At 42.8% G+C, this 24,689-nt stretch overlaps 1 protein-coding gene across 1 annotated transcript in view; it reads right to left on the bottom strand.

Annotated features, from left to right (window-relative positions):
• Positions 1 to 21,121, bottom strand: part of CARS2 (cysteinyl-tRNA synthetase 2, mitochondrial) — a 35,520-nt gene extending 14,399 nt beyond the window's left edge. The window contains exons 1-10 of the mRNA XM_058799892.1: positions 20,913 to 21,121; positions 20,284 to 20,334; positions 16,098 to 16,215; positions 13,475 to 13,546; positions 12,810 to 12,915; positions 12,009 to 12,092; positions 9,490 to 9,619; positions 7,112 to 7,245; positions 4,076 to 4,143; positions 1,361 to 1,427 (exon numbers count right to left, since the gene is read on the bottom strand). Coding sequence (XP_058655875.1) covers positions 1,361 to 1,427; positions 4,076 to 4,143; positions 7,112 to 7,245; positions 9,490 to 9,619; positions 12,009 to 12,092; positions 12,810 to 12,915; positions 13,475 to 13,546; positions 16,098 to 16,215; positions 20,284 to 20,334; positions 20,913 to 21,121 — 1,039 coding nt within the window. The remainder of the gene's footprint in view (positions 1 to 1,360; positions 1,428 to 4,075; positions 4,144 to 7,111; positions 7,246 to 9,489; positions 9,620 to 12,008; positions 12,093 to 12,809; positions 12,916 to 13,474; positions 13,547 to 16,097; positions 16,216 to 20,283; positions 20,335 to 20,912) is intronic.
• Positions 21,122 to 24,689: the final 3,568 nt, after the last annotated feature.

The raw sequence follows: 24,689 nt of genomic DNA, 5'->3' as shown, positions 1-24,689 counted from the left end.
TGCTATCCCATGCTTTGAAATACTGCAATTACTCAATTCCTGATGCCTTCAGCTGTCCTAGGAGAGGGAGGATCCACCAGGAATGTCACATGAGTGGCTCCTGCAAGGCAGTTAGCAGTATGAACAAGCAGAAGACTGCACGGCTATAGACTGGCAGCACACTGCACACTGACAGGCACAAGCAGTGCCCCAGAGCCTTGGCCACGCCAGCTCTCACAGTCACACTGCTACAGGTGCTTTATCCAAGGCAGACAGAGGCCCACTGGAACACCACAGCACCTGCAGCCCCATGCTCCATCATTCCCTTGCCATGCCAGGACAGCCAACAAGCCAGATGACCCAGCAGCGGTTAAGGAGCTACCCTCTGCTTTTGGCAGGGCCCAATAAACTGGTAGGAACACAGACATATGAAAACTTCTTCCAGCTCAAAGCATCATCTACCTGCTGGAAACACTATGGGGTACACAGGGAAGCTGACAAAATCTCCCCACCAGCAGAGAGATGATCTGCCAGGCTAAGGTGTTCATTATCATGTGATAAGGTTATCATGTGCTGGTCTAAGTGAGCTGCACTGCACCACAGAACTGCCTCAACACTCACGAACTCCACAGGACAAAAATGGTAACACAGCAGGCAGATAAAAAAATATTAGCCAGCCCTCATCATACTCTCTACAGGAATATAAGCCACAGCTCCATCTAGATACATCTCCAAAAACAGCTGATTGTGACTGCAATGCAAGTAACTACAGCAGATGCCAATCACAGACAGAGGTAATTCATTAATTAAAAGTGCAATTAACTACGAGTCACAGCTAACTGTGGCTCAAGAAGGTATTTAAATGAATGGTTATGTACTGTGCTCAGTAAAGACCATTTTCTAAATGTGAGCCAAAGAGCAGCCCCACAGAGCACCACCAAACCCTTTCCACCCACTGCATTCAGGAACTGCAGGGACCCACACGGGGAGCTCGCTCCAGAGGGACCAGTGGGAAAGGAGTGGGGAAAGCTGGGAAAGGAGTGGGGAAAGCTGGGAAAGGAGTGGGGAAAGGTGGGAAAGGAGTGGGGAAAGGTGGGAAAGGAGTGGGGAAAGCTGGGAAAGGTGTGGGGAAAGCTGGGAAAGGAGTGGGGAAAGCTGGGAAAGGTGTGGGGAAAGGTGGGAAAGGTGTGGGGAAAGCTGGGAAAGGAGTGGGGAAAGCTGGGAAAGGTGTGGGGAAAGGTGGGAAAGGAGTGGGGAAAGCTGGGAAAGGAGTGGGGAAAGCTGAGAAAGGAGTGGGGAAAGCTGGGAAAGGAGTGGGGAAAGCTGGGAAAGGAGTGGGGAAAGCCATGCACACCTCAGCAGGGAAGGGGCTGCTCCTTACCTGAGCTGTATCTGCCACGCAAACAAAACATTCTGAATTGGTCTGATGAACATTTCTTCAGGAAATCCTAAACTCCATGCATAAAAAGACAGCTTTAGCATATCAATTTCTTCAGGAAATTTCTTTCACCCTCTTGCTTTTCAAACTAGCAGGACAATGCATCTTTGCAATTTAAGACAGGCATAAAATCTTTAGACTCTAACCCTGCTTTAAAACCTAAACTAAATAAAATTCAATTCCATATAAGATAGATGTGCATACATATAGACAAGATATAAATACACACACAATGTCCAATATAAGATAGTGAAAATTACTTTGCAAGTACAATCAAACATACACTGTAAAAACACCTTTGCAAAGAAAACCCAAAATGAAATTATCAGACTAAGATTGGGATACAATCTTACAGAGAGGAAAGCTCCCAAGTTTTGCAAACTTTACAAAAAAAAATATTTATTGCAAAAGAAAATAGGTGTGCTTTTTTGCAGGATAGAATATGAAGAAACTCAGGGAGTGAACAAAATCCCAGCATTATAAAAAGAGTTATCTGTGTTAATTATGAAGCCTAATAAACTCCACTCTAATATTAATCTAGCTTTACAAATAATTTACTCCAGTAAATTAAACAGTAAACTACTAGTACAAATAATGTATATTAATAGCATAATGAGCTACTTAAATATGTTTGGAAGGTACACTAATAAAACATTCAATCACTTCTAACCCTGCTCTCAGCAAGGCTGGACACTGAGGTAGATTGACTGTGACTATTGCACTTCTGCCTTTTTTTTTTTAATTTGCAATTTTTTTAATTTGCAAACTGATGAGGATCACTGAAGTGCCACAAAAATCAAAAATAATAAGAAGAAAGTACAAGTGAGAAAATATGGAAAGTGTTATTTGCTTAAACTTCACATTTTGAAATAGCCTTCTGGTACAAGACTAAACCAGCCTGAACAGTGGAACAGCATCAGCAATGTGCTGTCTCTCAAGTGAAAATAGAAATAATTGAGGCAATCACAATCAAGAAACAGTGGTACTGATTGTTTTGGTGGGTGTTTGTTTGTTTGTTGTGGGTTTTTAAAAATAAACTGGTTATAAATGAGTGTACCCCATATGCCCAGCAGCTTTACACTAATATACAGAGGTAGAACAATATGAGTACAGTACAGAAATAAATTCAAATTTGGTAAAGGACCATCCAAACTAGAAAAAACAACTCTGCATTTCCTTTAAAACAGAACAGATGAAGAATCACAGCTCTTTGAAAGCAGCTTGCTTGGCCCTGTGTTATCACAATCTCTTTGATTTTTGGGGTCAGAATTAAATTTTTTAAATTAATTAATTTTAAATTAATTTTTTTTAATTAGCTATTAAAAAAAAAGGAAAGAAAAAACTGGAGTAGGGTACAAGGGGAGGGAAACAGGGCAGCTGGATGCAGAGGATGCTGGGCTGCTGTGCCCAGGTGACAGCCTGGGATGCAGGTGGCAACTGGCTGGGCTGAGGGAAGATCCTGGACAGACCTCCCCTCTTCTGGCACGGGCATAAAACCTTCCATGCAGGGCTTAACTTTCAAGGTGCAAGGCAGCTGTACAGGAAAAAATTGTTCCACTGGATTGAAAATCACTTCTCAGGAAAGATTAATACTTGTTACCCATGTGTAAGGGCAGGCATGAAAAGCAGAGACCTACAAGGAAAGAGAGACAGGCCAGAAATATTTGTTTCCTCAACACAAGCTGTGCCATCATGGGGGACATGGAGAGGAACATTGTTATATGCTGCTTTTAACTCCAAGCACTGCAGTTGTGGTCATTTCTCCACCCTGTCCACAACATCTGCTGAGACATGAGATTTCTGTGAAAACTGTGAGCTCCAGGGAAACAGGGCTTAACTGTACCCCGACAGCATCAGAAGACTTAGGAATAAAGCAGCTCATATTGAATTTCATTTTAAAGGGATTTTAATTAATTTTTCCAAGAGGGCAAAGGGGAACATATATGCCAAAGCAGTTTCCCAAGCTTTGTCTAAAGGAAGGAAATCACCCTATTGCAGCAGTAGGCATCAGCCATGGTGGGAGCCACCCCAGCAGAGCTGGAGCACACACAGCTGGCAGAGAAACCCTGCTCTGGGCCACACCAAAGACCTGGGGACACACTGGAATATCACACAGTCATGTGGCTCATGGCTATCAAAAGGCTTCTGTGCCTCAGCAAGGTCACCATATAAAAATAAAGGGTAATGGGAAAGACTGCTGCAACAGTGTGGTTCAGGACACCCAGCAGCTTCCTGACAAAACACTGACACTATGTCCCATTTCACCTAAAGAAGGACTAGGAAAAACATCCATTCTTTTCCAAGTCCATGCTTTTTCAAAGCATTATTAAGGACAGATGATGAGAACCCATCACTAGAGAACAGAATCATTCAGGTTGGAAAAGACCCCTGAGACCACAAATGTACAGTGCAGGATTCTGGTACTGGGCACAAACTCTGCTCCTACAAACACTCTGAGCTCAGCAAGATCCATTGTTATAAGCAAACCATGAATCTGAGCAGGTATCTTACCTCCAGATCCACAAAAACAGATACATCAGTACTAGAGAAACCCTGCAGCACAAGCACACACTCCAAAGCTTTCTCAAAAGAGGGCTGTGATTAATATTTACATATTACAAACTGACAAAATTGCTTCAATTCAAACAAAGAAATTACCTTAATTGTTATGTAGTTTTTTAATGACTTTGACATTTTTTCTTGACTTCCTTTAACATGCAAGTGCCCTATAGTAAAAGAAAAAGGGATTAATCAGGATAAACAAGTGTGCTTCTGAATAGGGAGCAAATGAGAAAGACTGCACTGAGACGCTATATGTTGGAGGCAGCATATGCTATGATGGATACATGCCAAACATTTCAATGTAATGGGGAACATTTTTCAAAAGCTTTGCCTACAGTCCTGCACATGTCTCCATTCTCAAAACTTCCACTGGGTGAATTTTAAAACACAGTCATTTAAAACATCAAAAAAAAAAAATACTACCCACCACCACCATGAGCCCCCCTGCTCAGAATTTACAATAAACTGATAAAAACAAGCAAAGAAATAGTTTCAGTCTTCACAAGTACTTTATCTGTTACTCTTGACTTTTCAGAAGTATTTTAAGAAATATTTTCCAGTGATCTAGCATTAAAAAATCCTTAAAACTCAATCTTCTGTACTTATTACTTGCTAATGGCTGTTAACATTATTTTTTTACCCCAAAGTTTTATAGCACTGGTTCAAAATACCTTAAATGCAAAATGAATTTTCAACAGATTCTCAACTTCTCCAGACTTGTGAGACTGAGAAGAAGCAGGGTGAGGGAGGGATGCAGCTACAGTATCTAATTTGAATTAGTTTTTTTTGAAGTGTGACCTCTGAGCACTGCTAGAACATTGAACAGTCACACAGATCACTGCCTTGCAGGGCTGAAGCACAGGAAAAAGGTAGTAACACTGCATTTAAAAGAGTATGTAGAGCTTGGCTTTAGGACTGAAAGCTCTGTCAAAGACAGGAGAGGCATAGCCTGAGGTTGCCTGCTTCCAAGTCTCATCATGTGAGCCATGGCAGCATCACTGATGGAAAACACCAATTATTCACAGCACCAGAGAGATGGCAAACATCCTGCCATTGAAAAACTACTCAGCATAATTTCAGAAATGTTGTTAAAAGCCTTAATAGGCTTCTCCTAATGAAAGACTAATTCTGTAAGTTACCAACCACCCACAACTAAATGAGATTTTAGGCACATCAGTGACCTGCAGCATCTAGCACTTAATCATACTTTGAGACAGATTTTTAAGCATAAGTTTCTCTTGCTCTGTAATACCCTACCAGCACTGCATTCTTTCACATTTGGCAGCCCAGTGCTACCAGTGCCTCAGAGTGCAAGGACAACGTATGATCACACTCCTGCTTTTATGAGTGGTGACAGAAGTGGCATTTCTTGCTCAGCAACCCATGCAGCTGTCTGTATTTTGTGCTACTCACTGCACAGAGCTGCTTTGCAGCCTTGCCTGAAACCCTCTTGCTTCCACAAGTAGATAAAATCCCCATTACACTTATCTGGATATGAAAACAACAAGCTCAGGCCTGATAACTGGACCTGAAAAGCTCATTGCTTCATTCCTCAGCTATTTCTGATAATGATTCAAAGTAACAGGAACTCACCATGTGAAGTCCTACCCTGACCATCTCAAAATTTAATTTTGTACAACATACTCTATGGAGAGTAGGAATGAATCAAAAAATCCATGGATGCAGAACCAGCTACAGCAACTACCCATGATAAAAAAGCTTGTTTTCACAAAGTCTGTCTGTCCTGTCTGCCAGCAGGTGAGGCCACTTTCACCACAGCATCATTAAACCTGGGACTCTCAATAAGCACATTCAGGCTGTGAGACACAGCTGGACACCTGCAGCTCTTGGGACTCAAGTAAAACCCACAGCCAAAATTATCCTGGGAGAAAGGGAAGAGCCTGGCTAAGATTACTTTCTCTCTTTTGCAAAGGTGCCCAAATACTGACTTAATTAACTTCTGGCAAACAAGTTTAAAATAGTTGGACTGTGTTTTCCTAAAAATGTACCAGTTATATCTGAATTTGAATTAATATTTCTCTTCCAAGAGTTTCAGTACTTAGAATGATTTCATTCAAGTACACAAAATACAAGGATTTTCATAACTTTGGTTTGGCGCTCTTCCCAGAGTACAAGTAGTCTAAAAATAAAGTCCTTATAAGATTTATCCTCAGTGCAGGGATTTTCTTCCTCTAATGGGGACTGCTCCTCCAATTCTGAGCTGCTAAAATCCTGAAGTCTGTTAGCAGAATAAATTGTTTCTGAAGCTGATTCATTTGCCCTAAATAATTCACACCATCATCCTCCAGCAACTCTTTCTGACTTAATGAATGCAATCTGTCAGCTCCTAGAAAACTTCAGTGTAAAAATTGCCCTTGGAATTAAGTTCTCCCTTTTTTTTTTTTTTTTTTTTTTTTTTAATTGACTCTTCTTTATTTAGATGGTATCAAAAAATATTTCCCCTACAGATTCAGTTCCAAGCTTGAAAAGCCAGATTCACTGGTTTGTCAACAGAAGGCTCCCCTTGGCAGTAAGCAGTGCATCTCAATGGAAATGCAGAGGATTCCACAGCACCTTGGGAACAAAGCACACCCTGGAGGATGCACCAGCCTCTGGACTATTGCTATTGATTTCCAACAGGCTCTGCACTGGGAACTGAAACTAGAATTCAATATTCATCCCATACAGTACAAATATATAAAAATGAAAGCTCATGTAATTCCCAGAGTGCACCACAGGCTTAACTCTGCAGCTCTTCTATTCACAGAAGCAGCTTCCAGAGTTCATAGAGACATCCTGCCCAAAATACTAATCAGCAAAAGAGGCTGCAGACTTGAATCTGATTTTCTATTGACTTCAGCTGTCCATCCAGAACCACCACAACTGCAACAGGAAGAACAAATGCCAAGGCTTCCATCAATGGGAACAGCACTAGAGCCATTAGTGATGTAGTTCAAAGCTCTGTACAGCACAAACCTCACTGAATGAAGCACTTTTATGCAGAGAGAGCAAGGAGCAGCTCTACATAATGCCAGGCAGTGTAACGTGTTCTCACAGCATGAAATGCCAAACTTAAAAATCCCAAACTATTGTATTTGCACAGGCCTCTCAAGTGATCAATATTTTACTTACCAGAATGCAGAAAGTAATTCCCCCACTGCTCACACTGATGATACACCTCACACTGTGCAATTTCATTTTCATGATGAGGAAATGCAAGATCTATTCCACCAGTATGGATGTCCAGCTGCTTTCCAAACACTGCACTGTAACAATATTTTCCTGATCGGTAAGTAGAACACCACAAAAGCTTTTTGTAAAAAGAAATGCAGATAAAAATAAGATGAAACAACATATATGTAAGTGTACAACTTAGTAACTGCAGTTTTAAAACAAGATTTTACACATACCTTGGATACCAAAAAAGCAGCAGAACTTGTCTGGACAGGACCCATATCTGTTCACAATTACTTCTCCTTAGTAAAAGCAATTACTTTTCTATCTTAAGGACTGCAAGCAGGATGTCTCCTTTCCTTGTTCTGCTACAGTTTCATTACCACACAGGTGCCTTTATGTGCAAGCCTAACAACTTACATCTATAAATTTGGTATTACTCTTCCTTATCTTGTATATTTTCTGTAAGAATTCAAACAATAGTATGTGTAGTCAGGTCAAGCTGGGCAGGTCAGCAACTTTATTTTGCCTGTTAAACAAAGTTTACACTTACAGCCTCATAGGGATGGGAGTCAACCTTAACTGCTCAGAAACCAGGAGTGCTCAAGCAGGGAAAGATGCAAGGCCTACAGACAAACACACAGGCCTCACATATGTCACCTTAACAAGATGCTCCTGGTAGCTGGTTAAACATTGATACTTTGGTCCCTTTTTGAGACAAAACACCCTGCTAACACTGTGCCAAATGATGTGCAGAAGCTGTTGGGGCACAGGAGGAAAAGACAAGGAGAAGAGAGAAAGAAGAAAGCGCAGCTGCCACCATTTCCCAAGTTCATCCTTCTCTGCTCCTGCCTGCTTCAAAATCAGCTAAAGCACAAATCTTCCCAGGACTGACCCTCACCTCCCCTTGTGCCACCTACAGAGGAGCACTTGCTGCATCCTCCAACAAAACCATTAAGAGCTGGAGAGAGGTGACAGATGGATCTGCCAAATGCACAGGGACAGGAGGAGCCACCCACCTCACCACAAGGGAAAATGGGTAGAGAATGACAGACCTGAGGGGGCCAAAGCAGGGAATTCCCTCCTCCAAGGCTGCTCTAGAGACCAGAGACTCCTCATTATCAAAATTAATTCACCTAACATAGTTAAAGTGCTTTGAGATACTTGGCAAAACAGACAGCTAAGTAAGTATTGCTTAAAAATGAGCCTTCAGCAGCTGACTGGCACAACAAATTGTTTTAGGTCACTTACCAAAGTAAGCTCTCCATTTTTCACAGTCCAAGATTACTACAATCACGCTCTCCGTGGGTCTTTTATTTATATGGTAAGAGCCTCATCCAGCCTCAGTAAAATAGATTTTTAGAGAAAGAAATGCAGACTATAAACAGCACTGCATTAGCAGACAAGCCATGTTGTAACTGGCACTTCTTATCTGTGCACTTCTGTCAGAGGTTGTACATCAAACACAGCATGATTTTGTGCACTTTGATTGCTTTAAGAGCTGCCTCACTATGCTGAAACTATTTGCAGACAGAAAATCACCCTTATAAACACCTTTCACAAGCAGGTGGAAAAGACTAACAATCCCAGGTGCACCAGAAAAGCATATGAAAGAAAAACCTAAGGCAGCTGGTTCCACCTTCTTTCAGCTTTAGCTGAAAATTTCAGCTGAACAAGGTCAGATCTAAACTATTTCTTATTAGCTTCCAAAAAAAGATCTGAGACTAATGCAAAACTAAGTACACTATCAATCTTCCAGGAGAGAAGACCTTTTTCTCCTGTGGTGAAAATGAAACTTTAAATTAAGAGCAAATTACATCAAACCAACTGCAAGCAAAACACTACTCAGCAAGAATGCTGAATAACACTTAGATGATGAGCACGAACATCCATAGCTGCTGTTAAGATAAGGCCAGCAAGATCTCATAGATCAAGCTGCAATCCCACACCCAGTCCTCCTGACACCTACCTCCTGAACTAGGACTGATGGAGACTGCTAGAAGTGGAAGGGAGGCAATGGAAGAGGCACCATAACTTGCACCACTCCTTTGGTTACCCAGCTCAAGTTGAAAGACTGCTAATGGACTGTGTGATCCTGTGTGCCATATTTTAAGCACCAAGTCTGACTCTAGAGAAGGTGCCAAAACATAGAGACAGGTGTGACAGTAAGGTGAAGCAGAGTTTATCTGGGCCACATGTGACATGCTAAGTTAAGGGTCACATTAAAACCAGTGCTACCTACTGATCAGAAAACAATTTCAGTACTGCTGCTACCATTGTACTGTGACTGAAAAAGAAAAATAGCACTAGATTTATCAAAATCCAAGAAATCTGACCTTGATATTGTGGAGCATTCAATGTGCCATCCAGGTCGCCCTTTTCCCCAGGGAGAATTCCAGGATAGCTCCTGAGGCTTGGCAGCCTTCCACAGGGCAAAATCTTTACCATGTCGTTTGTCAGAATCAGCTGGCAAGAAGTGATTTGTTAATGGGATATGTCTCAAAGAAAAAAAATGACCAATGAAAGCAAGAGGAAATGTGTATTTAGTGAACTACTCTGATTTTAATCCCTTTCAATCAACTTCTTTTCACTACAACTTCCCTCTCTTCCCCCTCACACCGGGGAAAATTGAAATATTGAAATACTGAAATATTGAAATTTATTTTGACAAGCTACAAAGATGGATTCAAGATTCCTTAATATATCCTATCCTCTCAGTCCTTTTATCCTTGCCCAGTTTGTCTTATTTTCATTCATTTAGTTACACATCCACCAGTTTCCCCAGGACAAATTTACTGCACTACAGCAGAAAAGGTAATAAAACTAAACCAAACCACACAAACAAACAAACATAAACCCCCACAATTTTTTCTCTGGGACACAATTGCTTTCTGTTTTATATTTTATAAAACAAAGTGCACAGAGGTAAGAATCAAAACTGTTCTTGGACAGTAGCAACTTTTCACTACCATTTTCACCAATGGGTTCTCTACAAAGGTTCCCTCACAGCTACATTTGTTCCTTCCTTCATTGCCAAGGATGCAGTCCTTTTTGTTACAATACTGCAGGACTGTTCATCTCTGCTGACTCCTAACCTCCAGTCAAATACCAGCAACCCCTGGCAGGAGCCACAGAACAGGGCTCTGGACTCTGGACTTTATTTCTGACAAATACATGACCTCACTTTTAGAATCATACAACTCAAAATTCCTAAGAACTAAAGATACAGAAATATAACTCTAATTTTATCCACTGAATCTTCACCTGGGCTCTTCACTATATTGCCAAATTCTGAGTGACCAGGATCTGCTGACTACAACCCTCTTCTGCCTTTTTTGAGTATACGGCTATAAAAGAGCACTCTTCAACTTCTCAGTTGTAAGCAAAACAAGTGTCAAAATCTTTAGAAATAAGAATGTATTTAGTTGTGACTGGAGAGGAAGCAGGGTAAAACACATAATCAGTCACAGCTGAGGCTGGAAGGCACATCTGGGGACAGCCCAATCCAACCCCCTGCTCAGAGCAGGAGCAGCTGCAGCAGGCTGCCCAGGATGGTGTCCAGTTCAGCTTTGACTGAGGATGGAGACTCCACAGCCTCTCTGAGCAACATGGTTTGTGTTAACCATCCTCAGGGTAAAAAGCATTTTTCTTGGCTTTAAATGAAATTCCTGTACTTCAAGTTGTGATCAGCACCTCTTGTCCCATCACCAAGCACCACAGAGGAAAGCCTGGCTCCATCTGCTCTACTCCATCAGTATGAGTACACATGGGTAGGATTCCCCTGAGCCTTCTCTCCTCCGTGCTCGGTGGTCCAGCTCTGTCTGCTTTGCCTCATATGAAAGATGCTCCAGTATTTGGAGATGAAAGATGCTCTCCATCACTATTGTGGCCCTTGCTGGCCTTTCCCCACTGCTGTTCTGGGGAGCCCAGCACCAGCCCTGCACTCCGGGCAGTCTCACCAGGGCTGAGCAGAGAAGGAGCTGGCAATGCTCCTCCCAATGGTCATGCAGCCCAGGAGGCTGCTGCTCTCTGCACTCAGTAATCACCTCTAAATAACTGTTGACAAAATGCATTCCCTCTGTAAGCTGTAACACTGAAACAGCTCCAGAGCAGAGCTGTGAGAAGTTCTGGCTGCACCTGAGCATCAGCCCCCAGGGTATTTTCAATAATTGCAAACAGATTTTTTTAACGATGCAATACTGAACTTTAGTTTACAAAAGTATGCAGGAGACCTGAATCAAATTCTCTGACACAGAGACCTCATCAGACCCTACTACTCTGCTGAACAGAGGTTCAGCAACCCTGCAAAGCAGGAACTACAGCAAAATCTCCACAGCCTGCTCTAGCACAGCCTATGAGAGACTGCTCACCCTCACACAGAGGCTGCTTAGCCCAGTGATAAGTAATGAAGGGAGCAATTCATCCAGTTAACTTCAGAGCAGGGAAACTGCCCCAACAAGAACATGGCAGGTGAGGTTTCCTTGTGTTTTCCCTTGAGTACCTCACTGCTGGCTACTGTAACAGCAAGAACACTACCCCACTGTGAAGTTTCTATGTACCAATGCCAAGTACTTAATTAAAATTGCTTAAGAATCCTAACTGTTCTAAGGTACCAGAACAAAGGTATAGAGGGAAGGACAAAAGGAAGAAGAAAACCCAACTTTCCTCCTCCACTGGCAACAGTGAGTGCCTCAAAAAAGAACTATGAAAGCACTGTAACCCTAATTAACCAGAAACTTAGCTATACAGAATGGGTTAGAAAACTGTTTCAGACTGTTAAATGAAAGTCTGCACATAGATGCAAAATGCATTCAAACAATGCATTAACACAAACAAGCTCATGCCACAAACTTACCTGCTTCATCTTGGGTATCAGGGTTAATAGCAGTTAACACTCCGTATCTTTTTCCCCAGGACTTAACATCAAAATAAACATTACCTAATACAAAAGAAATGTTTAGTTGCATAGCAAAGATGCAGCACATTGATGAGAACTTGATAACGTTTCCCTGAAAGCAAAAAAAAAGTGCTCTTCCACTCCCATTTGAAATTGTGATTTAGAAATTCAGAAATATGGCAAAAGTAGTAGCAGATGTTCCCATGTTATCCAGTTTTTCAGTAACCTCTGTGCACATGCTCATTCTGCCCATAGCATAACTCTGAATTCTGGGGATCTCCCAGGCTCTTCCTTGCCCATGCACAACCAGCAATCCCCTCCCTACTGCAGCTCAACCTACACCTAGTCCAGTTACAATGCACTTGAATTCTTCTACAGCCACCAGCTCTGCTAAAAAAAGAAACCCACACATTTTGCTTTGCAGACACATCTTTGACAGCACATAGGAGATACACAGCTCCTCTTCAGAGGTTCCCTCAGCTTTCTTATAGAACCCAGGCCAGGATTTCCCCAAGGAGTTTAGACAGCAGTTTATTACAGTAAACAATTACAATAAATAACGAGCTGCATTTAACTTAGAAATTGAGTAATAGTTGTTCTGCCCACTCATGTCATCACAAACAACTCACTCACACCCCGTCAAGCAACAGAAGGAAAGCCTGGCACAAGGTATCTCATCTGATTCCAAAACAGGATTACTAAGAGCAGTGACTTCCTATACATGTGCTGAACAAGGAGTTACCTTGGTCAAAGTCTTACCTTGTGAGGTTGCATAAGCTTGTCCACTGGAAATTATTGTTTTTATAAAGGAGATTATTTGAGGAATATGGTCAGTCACCCTCATATATACTGTAGGAGGAAGGACCTTAAAGAAAGAGTAACATAGCATTAACACACTGCCAATGAGTTCCTTCATTCTAGGAGACAAACAAAAACGAACATTCTTCTCAATTGTATCTTTAAAAAAAGTTGCAAGTATCATAAAAAAATCATAAATAGTATTTAAGACACTACACACAGAAGGGTGGCAAAAATAAACCCTGATTTTCCCAGTGGCTCACTCTCTGCTTCTGACAGGGAGACAAGAAGCAAAGTCACTTGAAATCAATGAAAGAAGATTTTGTGTTTCCTGTGCTTTCAATCAGGCTGTTTCTGCATTATAGTAGTATCTGTGAATCAAGGATCTACTGAATATGGAAAAAAACTGTTCCAGAGTTTCATTTGTTCATTCTAAAGCTCAGGATTGCTTCTCCCCACATCTCCTTACTCAAAAGGTGTGCAATATCATTCTAGAAGAATGAAAAAGTAAATCAGCACTCAGTTTCCAAGCAACGAATTTATTTTTTCAAACTCTCAAAACCAGATTCTTTCCCAAAATAATTGCTTAGAAATGCTCTTAGATTTACAATCTTGAGTGTTTGTACCTTCAAGGCAGCCATATCTTGTTTAAAGTCTTCTTCATAAATACGAGCAAGAGCTACTGGCGATATATTCATCTGAAAAAAAAGAGAAGCAGATTGGCAAATCATAAGTCAGAGTAATGATATAAAATATGGCAATCTTTTCTCAGACAGCTAATAGCTAATTGGAAGACTTAGAGAGCCCCTAAGGTAAAGAGTCAGAAAGGCTTATTAATCTAACACTGACAGGGAGGAGATATAAATTATAAATAACTTAGAAGTAGTATTTAATTTATGCTTAATTTACAAAATATTATTATATCTCTTTTAAGAGAAAGCAACCAAAGACTAAAATAATAAACTCCTTCCCTCTCTTATTATTTTCCTCTTGAGAGGGTCTTTCATTTCCAGTGATAAAATATACTACCATACATAGGACATTAAAACTGACAGGAAACACCAATACCACCTACGTGTCAGAAAGACAGATCAGGGACTTGCAGGATGAGACAAGGGATTCATTTCCAGTGATTAAGAAAAATAAGCTATTTCAGCAGATCATGGATACTCATAGATCTCAATACTGAAAGCCAGTTCCATGCTTTGCCAAGTCCAGCATTTCTCAAGCACCTTTTCTACATTTCTCATTCATGGGAAATGAACGGGTTCCTCTTGCAGAGGAGATGAGAAAATGCAACCCAAAAGGAAAGGTACTTGCACATAGTAAGGTACTTGTTCTCAAATACTCAGAAAAGACCAGGGATTGAAAGATGCATGACAGCAAAACCTGCCCTAGTAATCTACAGCACGGTATCAAAGTGTTTCAAATGCATGCTTTTACATCTTCTCTGCGAACTGGGGAGAGACAACATACTGTCAGTCTCTCCATCTTGCAGGTAACTGAACCCTTAACAACACAAATCCCACATCATCACTTCCAATTCATTACTGGAGCACCTCTATGGGTTCAGATTTTGAGAGAACAGGTGGGTACCACTGTTTGTACAAAGCAGGGGTTCTGGTGAAGACAATGTTCATGCAGCACTGAAATGAGGACAATGCTCAGCACCAAAAAGCAAAGACACGCTTCTTTCTGCCTACAGACCTGTGACTAGATTCATCTCTCTATACAGCTCAGCCGCTTCTTTGATCAAGAAAGAAACAAAGGTGTCTACAGAAAGAAGATGGAGAATTTCCTCCCCTCCAGATGGATGTTCAACACACAAGGAGACTCGTGTCTCTCTCAAAGGACCCCTGATGGCATGCAGCATGTTCATCAGTACCAACTTTGAGGCTTCCCCCAGATGAACCCCACCAGGGGATGAAAAACAAGCTCAGACATGTTGATTTACCACTGTAATGCTTCAGGTTCCAACAACAAAAGCAGGCTACTGAGGTAATCCAAAAAAAAATGGTTGAGCAAACACTTCAAAAGGTCACAAAAAAAAAAGCCAAGAAAAGATGACTTCATAGAAGCAAAGAATGTAGTGAAGCAACACATCTTTCAAGAACATGTAATTTCCCCCTCCTCAAACACAAAATCGCTAAGATCTTCTGACAATAAGGAAAAAATTTAAAATGCAAACATGGATTTAATATGCCTGAATTTTGGAGGTTTTTTATTTTAGAATTGTTTACTGCCTTAGAAAACTGCTAGTAAATGGACTAAGGGAACAGACATATTTCTATATGAGTGGTGTGCTGGTATTCATTTGAATGCAGGGGCCTATATTTAACTGCAAAAGTAACTGTTTACTTAAAGATAAGTAAAAGGAACAGCTGTCAAATTCTCTGGCTCCAAGAAACTATCTTAAAGCTTGCAACTGAAATTCAATACCACACATTCACTTATGATCTCAAAGACATGAGTTATAGATTCTAAAATCAAATTAAACAAAAGGACTCAAAATGCAGAATAAAAATACAGAATACAGTCTTAGTGCTTGAGGGTTCAAAAAGTGTTCTTAAAACCATTAAAAAAAAAAGAATTGAAATAATCATTCACCAAGCTAATCTGGTAAAAAAGGTCATATTAAAATTCTGCCAAGAACCACTTACAGCCCCAGTCTTACCAAGACTTACCCGTACACACAATGTTAACTTTCCTGCGGGTGACAAATCCAGGCAGGCCGGGTGAAGCTTTCCAAGGTGCTGACATTGCAGCTAGATGGTGCTCGGCACCTGCCCGGAACTGCCCTCGGCCCCACGCGGCAGTGCTTGTGTACAGCACTGCCCTGCATGATCACGGCACACAAACACTTCCCAGAACTCACCCAGAACCCTTCTGGCTGATACATTTTGGGATAATTTCACTGTGCTGAGGATTCACGCTGGGCTTTTGCTCCCTTCCAGCCTCTCAGGCAGGGGGAGAGGGCAGGAGAATCCCAGCTGTGGGTGCTGTAAGGCAGCTCCCTCTCTGCCTCCCCCCATCACTCAGCTCTGTACCCATTTACCCCCACAGCTCAACACTCAGCCCTCTTCACTGCCAGACCCATTACAGCCACACTAGGGAACCAGAAATCTCACCGTTAATTACCTACTAATTAAAACAAACATAACTAAAGAACCCCAAACCCAGGTTAATTTTCCTACATAAGCAGCTTAGAAAATACCAAAAGGTTAGTCAAAGATTGCAGCAAACACCTACCTCATTGGCTCTTTTTATTATCTTGTCATCTATGTCTGTGATCCCCATCACCATGATAACTTCAATTCCAAAAAATCTTGTCATTATCCTTCGAATTATATCAAATCTAACATAGGAGCTGGAAGAGAAAGAAACACGAGCTTTTGAACACGTAGTAGTAAGAATAAACTAAAACAAAAATAACCAACAGCCACAGGGACAATCTAATTAATCCCAACACTTGCAATGAAAAGATCTTCAGTACATAAGGTGTTTTTCCAAAACCAGTTGCTACCTGGAGAAAAGTCAAGCAAATTTCTCTTGAACTGGCCTACCCTCTTCTGGCATTAGTGACACATTACATCAGATTTTCTGAGTGTTCTCTTTTGTTGCATCTCTTTATTCAAAGGGTATCACAAGCTACAGGAGCTGGGAGACTCTTTCAAAGCCAACAGGACAAAATGAGACACATAGATCAGATGTTCTTGAAATACATCCCTTAGGCTTAGTATTATCCTAAGAGGTTTTCAAAAGTCATGCAGCAGAACAGGGAGAAATAAAGCAGGATTCAAATTCACTTTTCTTAGGGTTGAGTAACAACAGATACCAGCCACCAATAAAGTATTTCATTCACACACCATCACAGATCTTTTCTGATAGCAAAGAGTAGATGCTCCATAGCTTAATTCTGTTTTATTTACATTTGAGAATAAAAGTTATTCTGAAAATTATTCAGGGCTTTTACCACAAAGCAGAGTATTAATGCTGATAGACTGGTGGATATACAAGCTGTAGAGGGCTGCTGCAGCTCCTGCTCACAGACTCCCCATCTGTAATTCTCAAAACACACTTTCACTGAATTAAACTAAATTACTAGGTGGGATACTAGAAGATTACTAAAATCTCTGTGTCTGCCCTGCAAGATGATGAGAATCCTCAGTATTTCTGAGCTGTTTTCCCCAAAGCCAGCAAGGAGGTTCACAGACCTACAGGTTCCCATTTCATTCACAGCATCACACAAACTGCAACTCCCATGGCTGCCAGAACAAAGAAGTGTAAGCAACTCCAGAAATGGATTTGCACCCTTCCCAGCAGGTGCCAGGTAGCACTAAGGTACTGATTTATGGATGCAGAATATCTCAATGAAGAAAAATACTTTTAGTTGTTGTTTGTGCCATGCCCATGCTGAATAAAAGACTTTTTGAAAGCCTTGCTGCCAGGGAGATAGTTTTTAATGAATAGCAGCTCACTGGGAGTAAGGCTCATCTAATGTGGTGACACGATTCCATAAGAATATTAAATTGGCCTTTGGATCCTGTTCAGAGGAACAACGCCAGCATCAAAAGCTTGATATTAGATTTAACAGCCCTGCAGTCACTGTTCCCAGAGCAGGCACAAATTTCACACTGTTCCCTGTCCTCTCATCTTCCATCTGAATTAATGGAAGAAACTCTGCAAGAACAAGAGCAGAATTCCTGATACCACGGGGTCCTTACCACTCCAGCACTGATAAAAAAACCCAGCCAAAACAGACAGTCAAGATCAGGGGGTGGCAGAGCACGTGCAAGAGAAATCTCTCATGGCTGGTTTTACTCTTACTTCAAAGCATTCAGCCAGGAACCTGGATGCCAACCAGGCTGCAGGTCAAACCAGTACAATCAAGGTCAGACCCAGAACTGGGGGAAAAAAATATTATTATTTGCCTGTCTTACTTTTTTCTCTATATAGAATGGGTGTTGGATGTCATATGGAGGCAGACAGAGCATCTGTTTTTAGGACTGGAAGCACAACATACTAGAGAATGTTAAATTATTTAGAGAAAAAGAACTCCTTGTGGAATGGAAACAGGACAGGAGAAAAATAATGCCATTATTTCCAAATTCTCTTCAAGGATCTCAAACTCATTTTCATGATCCATTTCTGCTTTATTACCTGCTCCATTTGTTGTGTTTGACACAAGTCAAATGTAAGACAGAGGGGGAAAAAGGGAATTCTAGTAAGAAAAGAACATGTGGCAGGAGTACAACAATATGAAGGTATTTAACAAGAGCAGCAGAGTAGCAACAGCCACCACTCCATTTGACTTTATGCTACTTCCCAGGGCCCCTCCTGGCCCCCAACAGCAGCACACATTCCAGCTGTTCTATGGCTGGACCTAGCTACTGGGGAAAAAAGATACCATTTTGAAAAATAAATAAACAAATAGAACCAAGAGTGCTCCACCATCCTAACAAATCAGCTGAGCAACAGGATGTCAACACTGACATGTGTAAGACCAGAGATACTGGAAAGGAACAGCCAACTCCTCCCACGCTGGAGGGTTCAACTGATGAGAAAAGAGAGCAAAAGGTCTTCAGTGCAGACACCTTGTCAGGCAACAGGAACAACACGTGAAGTGCTTAAAGAGGTGCTAAAACAGGGAATTATACCTGGTGTATCTGCATGATACACCAAAGGCAATATTCTGCACTAACCATTCTATCTTAAATTAGCACGTGAAGAGGTCAGACCAGGGTGAGGAAGATGTATGGCAAACCTCCACAGTGGGAAAGCCTGAAATTGCTTATTTACACATGGGTAAGAAAAGATGGGTAAAAAAACAGCAAGCGTAAGCAAGGCCCTTCTACTCCCTCTTTTAATCAAGAAAGTCTGAGGGCAAGGAACCACTGAAAAAACAAGACATTTAAAAGCCACAGAGAGCTGCAAGACCAACGGGTAAATTCTCCACCTCTATAAAACATTGTGGTCTAGATCAACTATACCCCTTAGGACAGAAGCACCTCTGCAATTCCCTTCCCTATTACACCATGTCAGGGAAGACAGGCCCTATCACACTAGAGAACCTCAACTGAGGGATAAAGACAAGAAACTTATAACCATCTTTTTTACACAGTTACTTTCAAGTGATGATTTTAAATCGTGATTATTTCAAGGTAAACTGTAAAGGAGCCTGTATCACAAAGAGCTGTAGATTTAAATACACCAATTACTATGACTTTCCTGAAAATACTAAGTACAAACAACAAGTCCAAGATATCGATATCATGTTCTTGATTTTTAGGTCACAAGTAAAAAGCTAGATCAGTTTACTGCTGAGACTTGACAAAAGCAAGGAGGAAAAAGACACCAGAACATACACACAACAGTACAGCAGCATTAACATTAGCACTGACAACAGTACTTTCATATAACTGGTATTTTAAGTCCTCCTTTTTACAGAACAAAGCAGCAATTGTGCAATTACTGTGATGGCTCAGTTCAACATGAGCAAGATTCAACACAAGTTTCTGAATGAAGTTGAGACAGGATGAGAAGCTGTGAAATCCCTTACATTGAACGGGAACTATTCAGTTACTGAAATGCACAATATCTGATCTTCATATAGATGGCAATTATCTGATAAACCCCTGCTCTTCCAAAGAGCACAACACAACCTGCTCTTTAAGAACCTTAAGAGCAGCTTGAGCTGCTGCTTGCTGCAACTCTCCTCAGTTTCACAGGAACAGCAGACCCCCTGCATGTCTACTCATCAGGTGTGTTGTTTTGAAACAAGTGCCAGCAACCTCTTCTGGTGTATTTAAAGTACTTTTTCAAAGTTACTTATAATGAAGCTAGCTTATTGTTCTAACAATCCTAATGAACTACAGAGAAAAACCTTTAAGCTACCTGGACTTTCTGAGATTTGAGATGCGATGTGTTCATCTATGAACCTTGAAAGCACCTTTCTATTAGCCAGCCCTGCATGGCTTTTCCTTGGTGCCAACACAGTGCCTGAACTAACCTGAGGTGAAACTATCTTTTCACACAGCTGAGAGACTCTGCTCCAGATCATGAACTCCACATGAGAGGTCACACTATGGTGATACAATTTGTTACAACTCACCCTACCCAAACAAACTGCACACATTCCTAATGCTTCTTCCTAAGACACAGACACACACTCTCTGTCTCAGCCAGGCAGCAGAACCAACAGCCCCTTTATGGACTACCCCAGCCCCAGAGGAAAAATACACAACAAACAGACTTTTGCCCTTCGCACAGCACAGGGGGCGAAGGGCTGGGCCTCGTGTCAGCAGTTACAGCTCTGTCACCAGGACACACACTGCAGCCTGGGGATGCCCAGCACTGTATTCCCAGCACCCCTGGCATGGGATGTCCAGCGCTGTGTATGTGCCTGCATGTCCCCACGCTGCCATCCACGACTCACCAGGCGTGCCCGAGGTGTGCGTGGTCATACACCGTCGGCCCGCAGCTGTACCTGCAGGAGAGGAGGCAAACAGAATCACTGAATTGTCAAGGTTGGAAGATCACCCAGTCCAAACCCCTGTCAAGGCAGGGTCACCTACAGCAGGTGACACAGGAATGTGTCCAGGTAGGTTTTGAATGTCCCTAGAGAGGGAGTCTCCATGAGCCCTCTGGGCAGCCTGTCCCAGTGCTCTGCCACCCTCAACATAAATCAGTTCTTTCCCATGTTGAGGTGAAACTTCTTGTGTTTTAGTTTATGGCCACAACTCCTCGTCCTGACACTAGGCAATGCCAAAAGGAGCCTGGCACCATCCTCTTGACACCCATCTTCGAGGTATTTATATGTATTGCTGAGTTTCCCCTCTCAGTCTTCTCACCCCTGGACTAAACAGGCCCAGCTCCTGCAGTCTCTCCTCGCAAGAGAGACGCTCCGGTCCCTTAATCACTTTGTGACCCTTCTCTAGACCTTCATCCAGTAGCTCCATGTCTTTCGTGCCCTGGAGCCCAGGAGGGGACACAGGAGCTGTTTCCGGACACGAACCGCTCCTGTCACCCCCGCTACCCCCCGCCCGCCGCGCCGCAAGGCGCTACCAGGTCGCCACTCCTTCCGTGGCCAGCACGAGCGGCTCCTTGCTCCGGCTCCGGCTGTTGTACGCCACGATCCCGCTGTCGCGCCCCGCCGGAGGCGCCCACGGCCGCCGCCGCGCAGCGCCCGAGCACCGCCGCGCTCCCGCCTGCCCCCGGCCGGCACCGGGGCCGAGCCCGCACCGCCGGGCCGCCGCCGCCGCCCCGCGCAGCATGGCCCGCAGGCTGCCCGGCCGCGGGCGGGGAGGGCACAACCCGCCGCCACAGCCGTGCGGAACCCGCGGCGGAGCGTGGCCGGGGCCGCCGGGGCGCAGGAAGGGGCGGGGCCTGCGGGCGGGGCCGGGCGCCACGGCCTCCCGCCGGGCCGGGGGGGCAGCGTCGCTCCCGCCCCGCTCCGCGCCCCTCCCGGTCCGCTTCTGCCCCGCTCCCGGCGCGGTCTGCCGAGCCCTGCCATGCTGAGCCTGCGCTGCGGGGCTTGGGCCGGCTGGGTCCCGCTGGCACGGCGCGTACCCAGCCTTGTGCTTCGGCACAACCCCAGCGCGGCTTCTTCCTAACGAGGTTTTTAAGGGAGATGTTTGTAATGTGTGACTAATTCACCATAATGGTCTCCACTGTGTCGAGTCAATTCGGTCACTTCAGGGAATGAATCTCTTTTTGCATTGCCTTTCAGGTCAGAGAACGGCTGGCAGCCTGTTAGTTCCTGGAAATAAACATGGTGTGACATTCCCAAACTCCCAAATCAGAGTCTCAGAAAACACTTAATGCACCCCCTGACTCCCACATACTTGTATAAAGTGTTACCTGACCTAGACGTTTTCAAAAATGACAGCAAGTGCTGCCGAGTACTTGGTGAGGTACCCTAAAGGTAGCCAGGCTGACTGTCAAGGTCTGCTTCCTCACTGGGGATTTTTTTTTCTTGCTTTCAGAGCATATCGAGGAAATGGAGCTTAACTGGCTGCAGTACCTTGAACCACGGCTACTCAACCAGAATGAATAACAGTGTAATGGAACAGACATAAGGGTACCAAAAGTATTTTTTAATGAGCACCTTGTTTCCAAAAGTGACTATGAGCAGATACCAAGGAAATAAGTGAGAATTCCATAAGCTTATAACCACAAAGATGATCAGAGGGATGGAACAGGTATCCTGTGAAGACAAGCTGAGAGAGTTGGGGTTGTTCAGCCTGGAGAAGGCTCCAGGGAGACCTTACAGCACCTTCCAGTACCTAGAGAGGACCTACAAAAAAAGGGGAGAGCAACTCTTTACTTGTACAGATAGTGACAGGACAAGGGGGGAACCGTTTTGAACTCGGAGAGGAGAGATTTAGATACATGTTAGGAAGAAATTCTTTACTCATAGGGTAGGGAGGTTTTGGAACAGTTTGCTCAGAGAAGCTGTAGATGCCTGATCCCTGTAAGTGTTCAAGGCCAGGTTGGATGGGGCTCTGAGGAACCTGGTCTAAGTGACAGATGTCTCTGCTCAGAGGGGTTGAAACTGGATTATCCTTAAGGTCCCTTCCAATCCAAGCCTTTCTATGATTCTGTGAATATCTTCCCAGATATTTTTCCAGCTTCCAAACAGATGGCATCTTCAACTGAATATCTTGTGATTATTTTTTTTTTTGTGCCTCATGACCCTCCCCGCCCCCCCCGGTTTTTGTACCCATCCTCACAGATTGCTGTACCATTAATTCCCCATTCTCTGTGAACCCACATCAATCCCAGGCTTTGGCAAGGAGTACTGCAGGTCTAGTGCCATCTTTAGGAAGCACCCCCTTGGCATGCGTTGAACTCAAGGCCTGTGAGCTCCAGTTATGGCCACCCTTGCTCTTGTACAAGGAGAGTGAGTGAACTCACCTTGTCTGTCCTGCTCCTGACTGTCTTCCACACAATCCTCTACACAGGCTGTTCAGGGAGAGCCTTTTCGGGTCCCTCAGACCACTGTGTTACCTGCTAAGGCACCTTGCTGGTCTTTGGGAGGAAGGCACTACTGAACACTCACAGCTTTTCTGGGCTGCATGCTGCAGGTGTGCCTGTGGTGAGCTGCCTCACAGAAGTGTTTGTATTGTTTCCTTTTCTATGTGCCAGGGATGACTTGAATAGATTTTTCTCATAAGTAATAAGATAATTTAAAATTATTGCTTTTACATAATACTTGATGTCTGTCTACAGTTTACTCAATTTTAGAGCATATCAGATATAAAGCCCTACCAGTGGCAAATGTTTCCCTTTTCTTTTAATAGGTACTTTCCACAGAATTTGTCATTTAACAATCTTAACATTTTGATCAAATAAGATACCTATTTTATGAGCTTGTTAATTTAAGACTACCTAGGATGAAATTTAGGATACCATCCAATAACCTTTGTAAATGTTTGCTTTGTATGTTTCTCAGGAAGCTTTACAAGCCAATTATTTCAGCTTCCATAATGAGCTGGTTTTGATGTCTTGCTGTTCAACACACATCTAGTTAAGACTTGTCATTAACTCTGTTGTCTTCTTTGTTCTGTATGGTTCTAAGCACTTTGACAGAGTTCAAATCAATACTAAGTAACAATGGATGTTTTTTAGGCTTAATTCCAGGTTTAGCTATCATGGATGAAACTGCCAACAGATCAGAAGAATGCAAGAGCCTTTTCTTTCCCATTGGTTTCAGAAGGCTTAGTGTCTGTGCTAGCCAGACTGGCTTTTAGCATTTAGTCCCAAAACCTCTATGTCCTGCTGTAAAATGTTATTTTCTGATGGTGGGAAAAGCCACAGTTATTAAATGCCTGAAATAAACAGCTAACATCATTCATGCCTGAGATTTAATGCAAAAGAATACAGTGGAATAGTGGAAAGTGTTCTTCAAACACCTAAGTACAAAAAGAACCTAATTTCAAATGAAAGCAAAACTAATCCTGGTGGATAAAAAACATGAATTATTCATGTTAAAAATACCAGCATTCTCAGAATCAATTGGTCTGTGGCTGTAAGCATACCTCCACTTCATGCCACCTGTACCTGTACCCTTACTCCTGCTCTGGGACATGTGCAAGGACACAAAAGCCATCTACCACAAGTGCAGAACAGCAGCAAAAGGTTTTATGCCACCAGGAGACCTTTGCTTCCACCTGGATAGAAGATGCCTTTGGAGTTTGCAGGCAGTTGGAGCCAAGGTACACATGATCAGTGCCAGGCCTGGGCCTGCTGTAGTCCTGTAACTTCAGCTCTTGCAGAATAGCCAGGAGGAAATGTGATCTGCAGAGCAGTGCAGCTCTTAGTCACACTCCCACTGCAGCAGGTCTGCCTGAGCTTTGGGTAAACTCTTGTTTCAAGGGGACACACATGTATTTAATGTTGTCAGCTCATGTTCTCATGTTTTTCTTAAGAGTCATCAAGGCTAAAACTTCCTTTAAATTAAAAACTGAAACTCCAAGGTAAAGGGGTGACTCCTGAACACCTTAGAAGGGATCTCTGTGTTTTCTGTTCCTTTATCCGAGTATGTAAGAAGGCAATGTTTCCCCTCCATCCTTGATCAAGAAGGAAGTCTGTTAGAAGCACAGCTGTGTGTGCTGTCCACCAGCAGTGCTGACAACATTTCTGTGGTGAGCAGGGAGGATCTCTGGGGATTTTGGCTTACCTGGCTTCTGTATTTTCCAGCCTCCAGTCCTAGTAATACCTATAAGATTTTCCCTCAGAGGTAAGATCCCAGAGCATGTTTTGTATCATACATGAATAAAGCTAAAAAACAATTATCCATTTCCATGTATTATTAGGAGACATATGCTTTGTAATTTTTTA

The sequence above is a fragment of the Ammospiza caudacuta genome, chromosome 2 (genome assembly GCF_027887145.1).
Source record: "Ammospiza caudacuta isolate bAmmCau1 chromosome 2, bAmmCau1.pri, whole genome shotgun sequence".
In the NCBI taxonomy this organism is placed as follows: domain Eukaryota; kingdom Metazoa; phylum Chordata; class Aves; order Passeriformes; family Passerellidae; genus Ammospiza; species Ammospiza caudacuta.
This window is presented reverse-complemented; position numbering and strand designations above follow the sequence as displayed.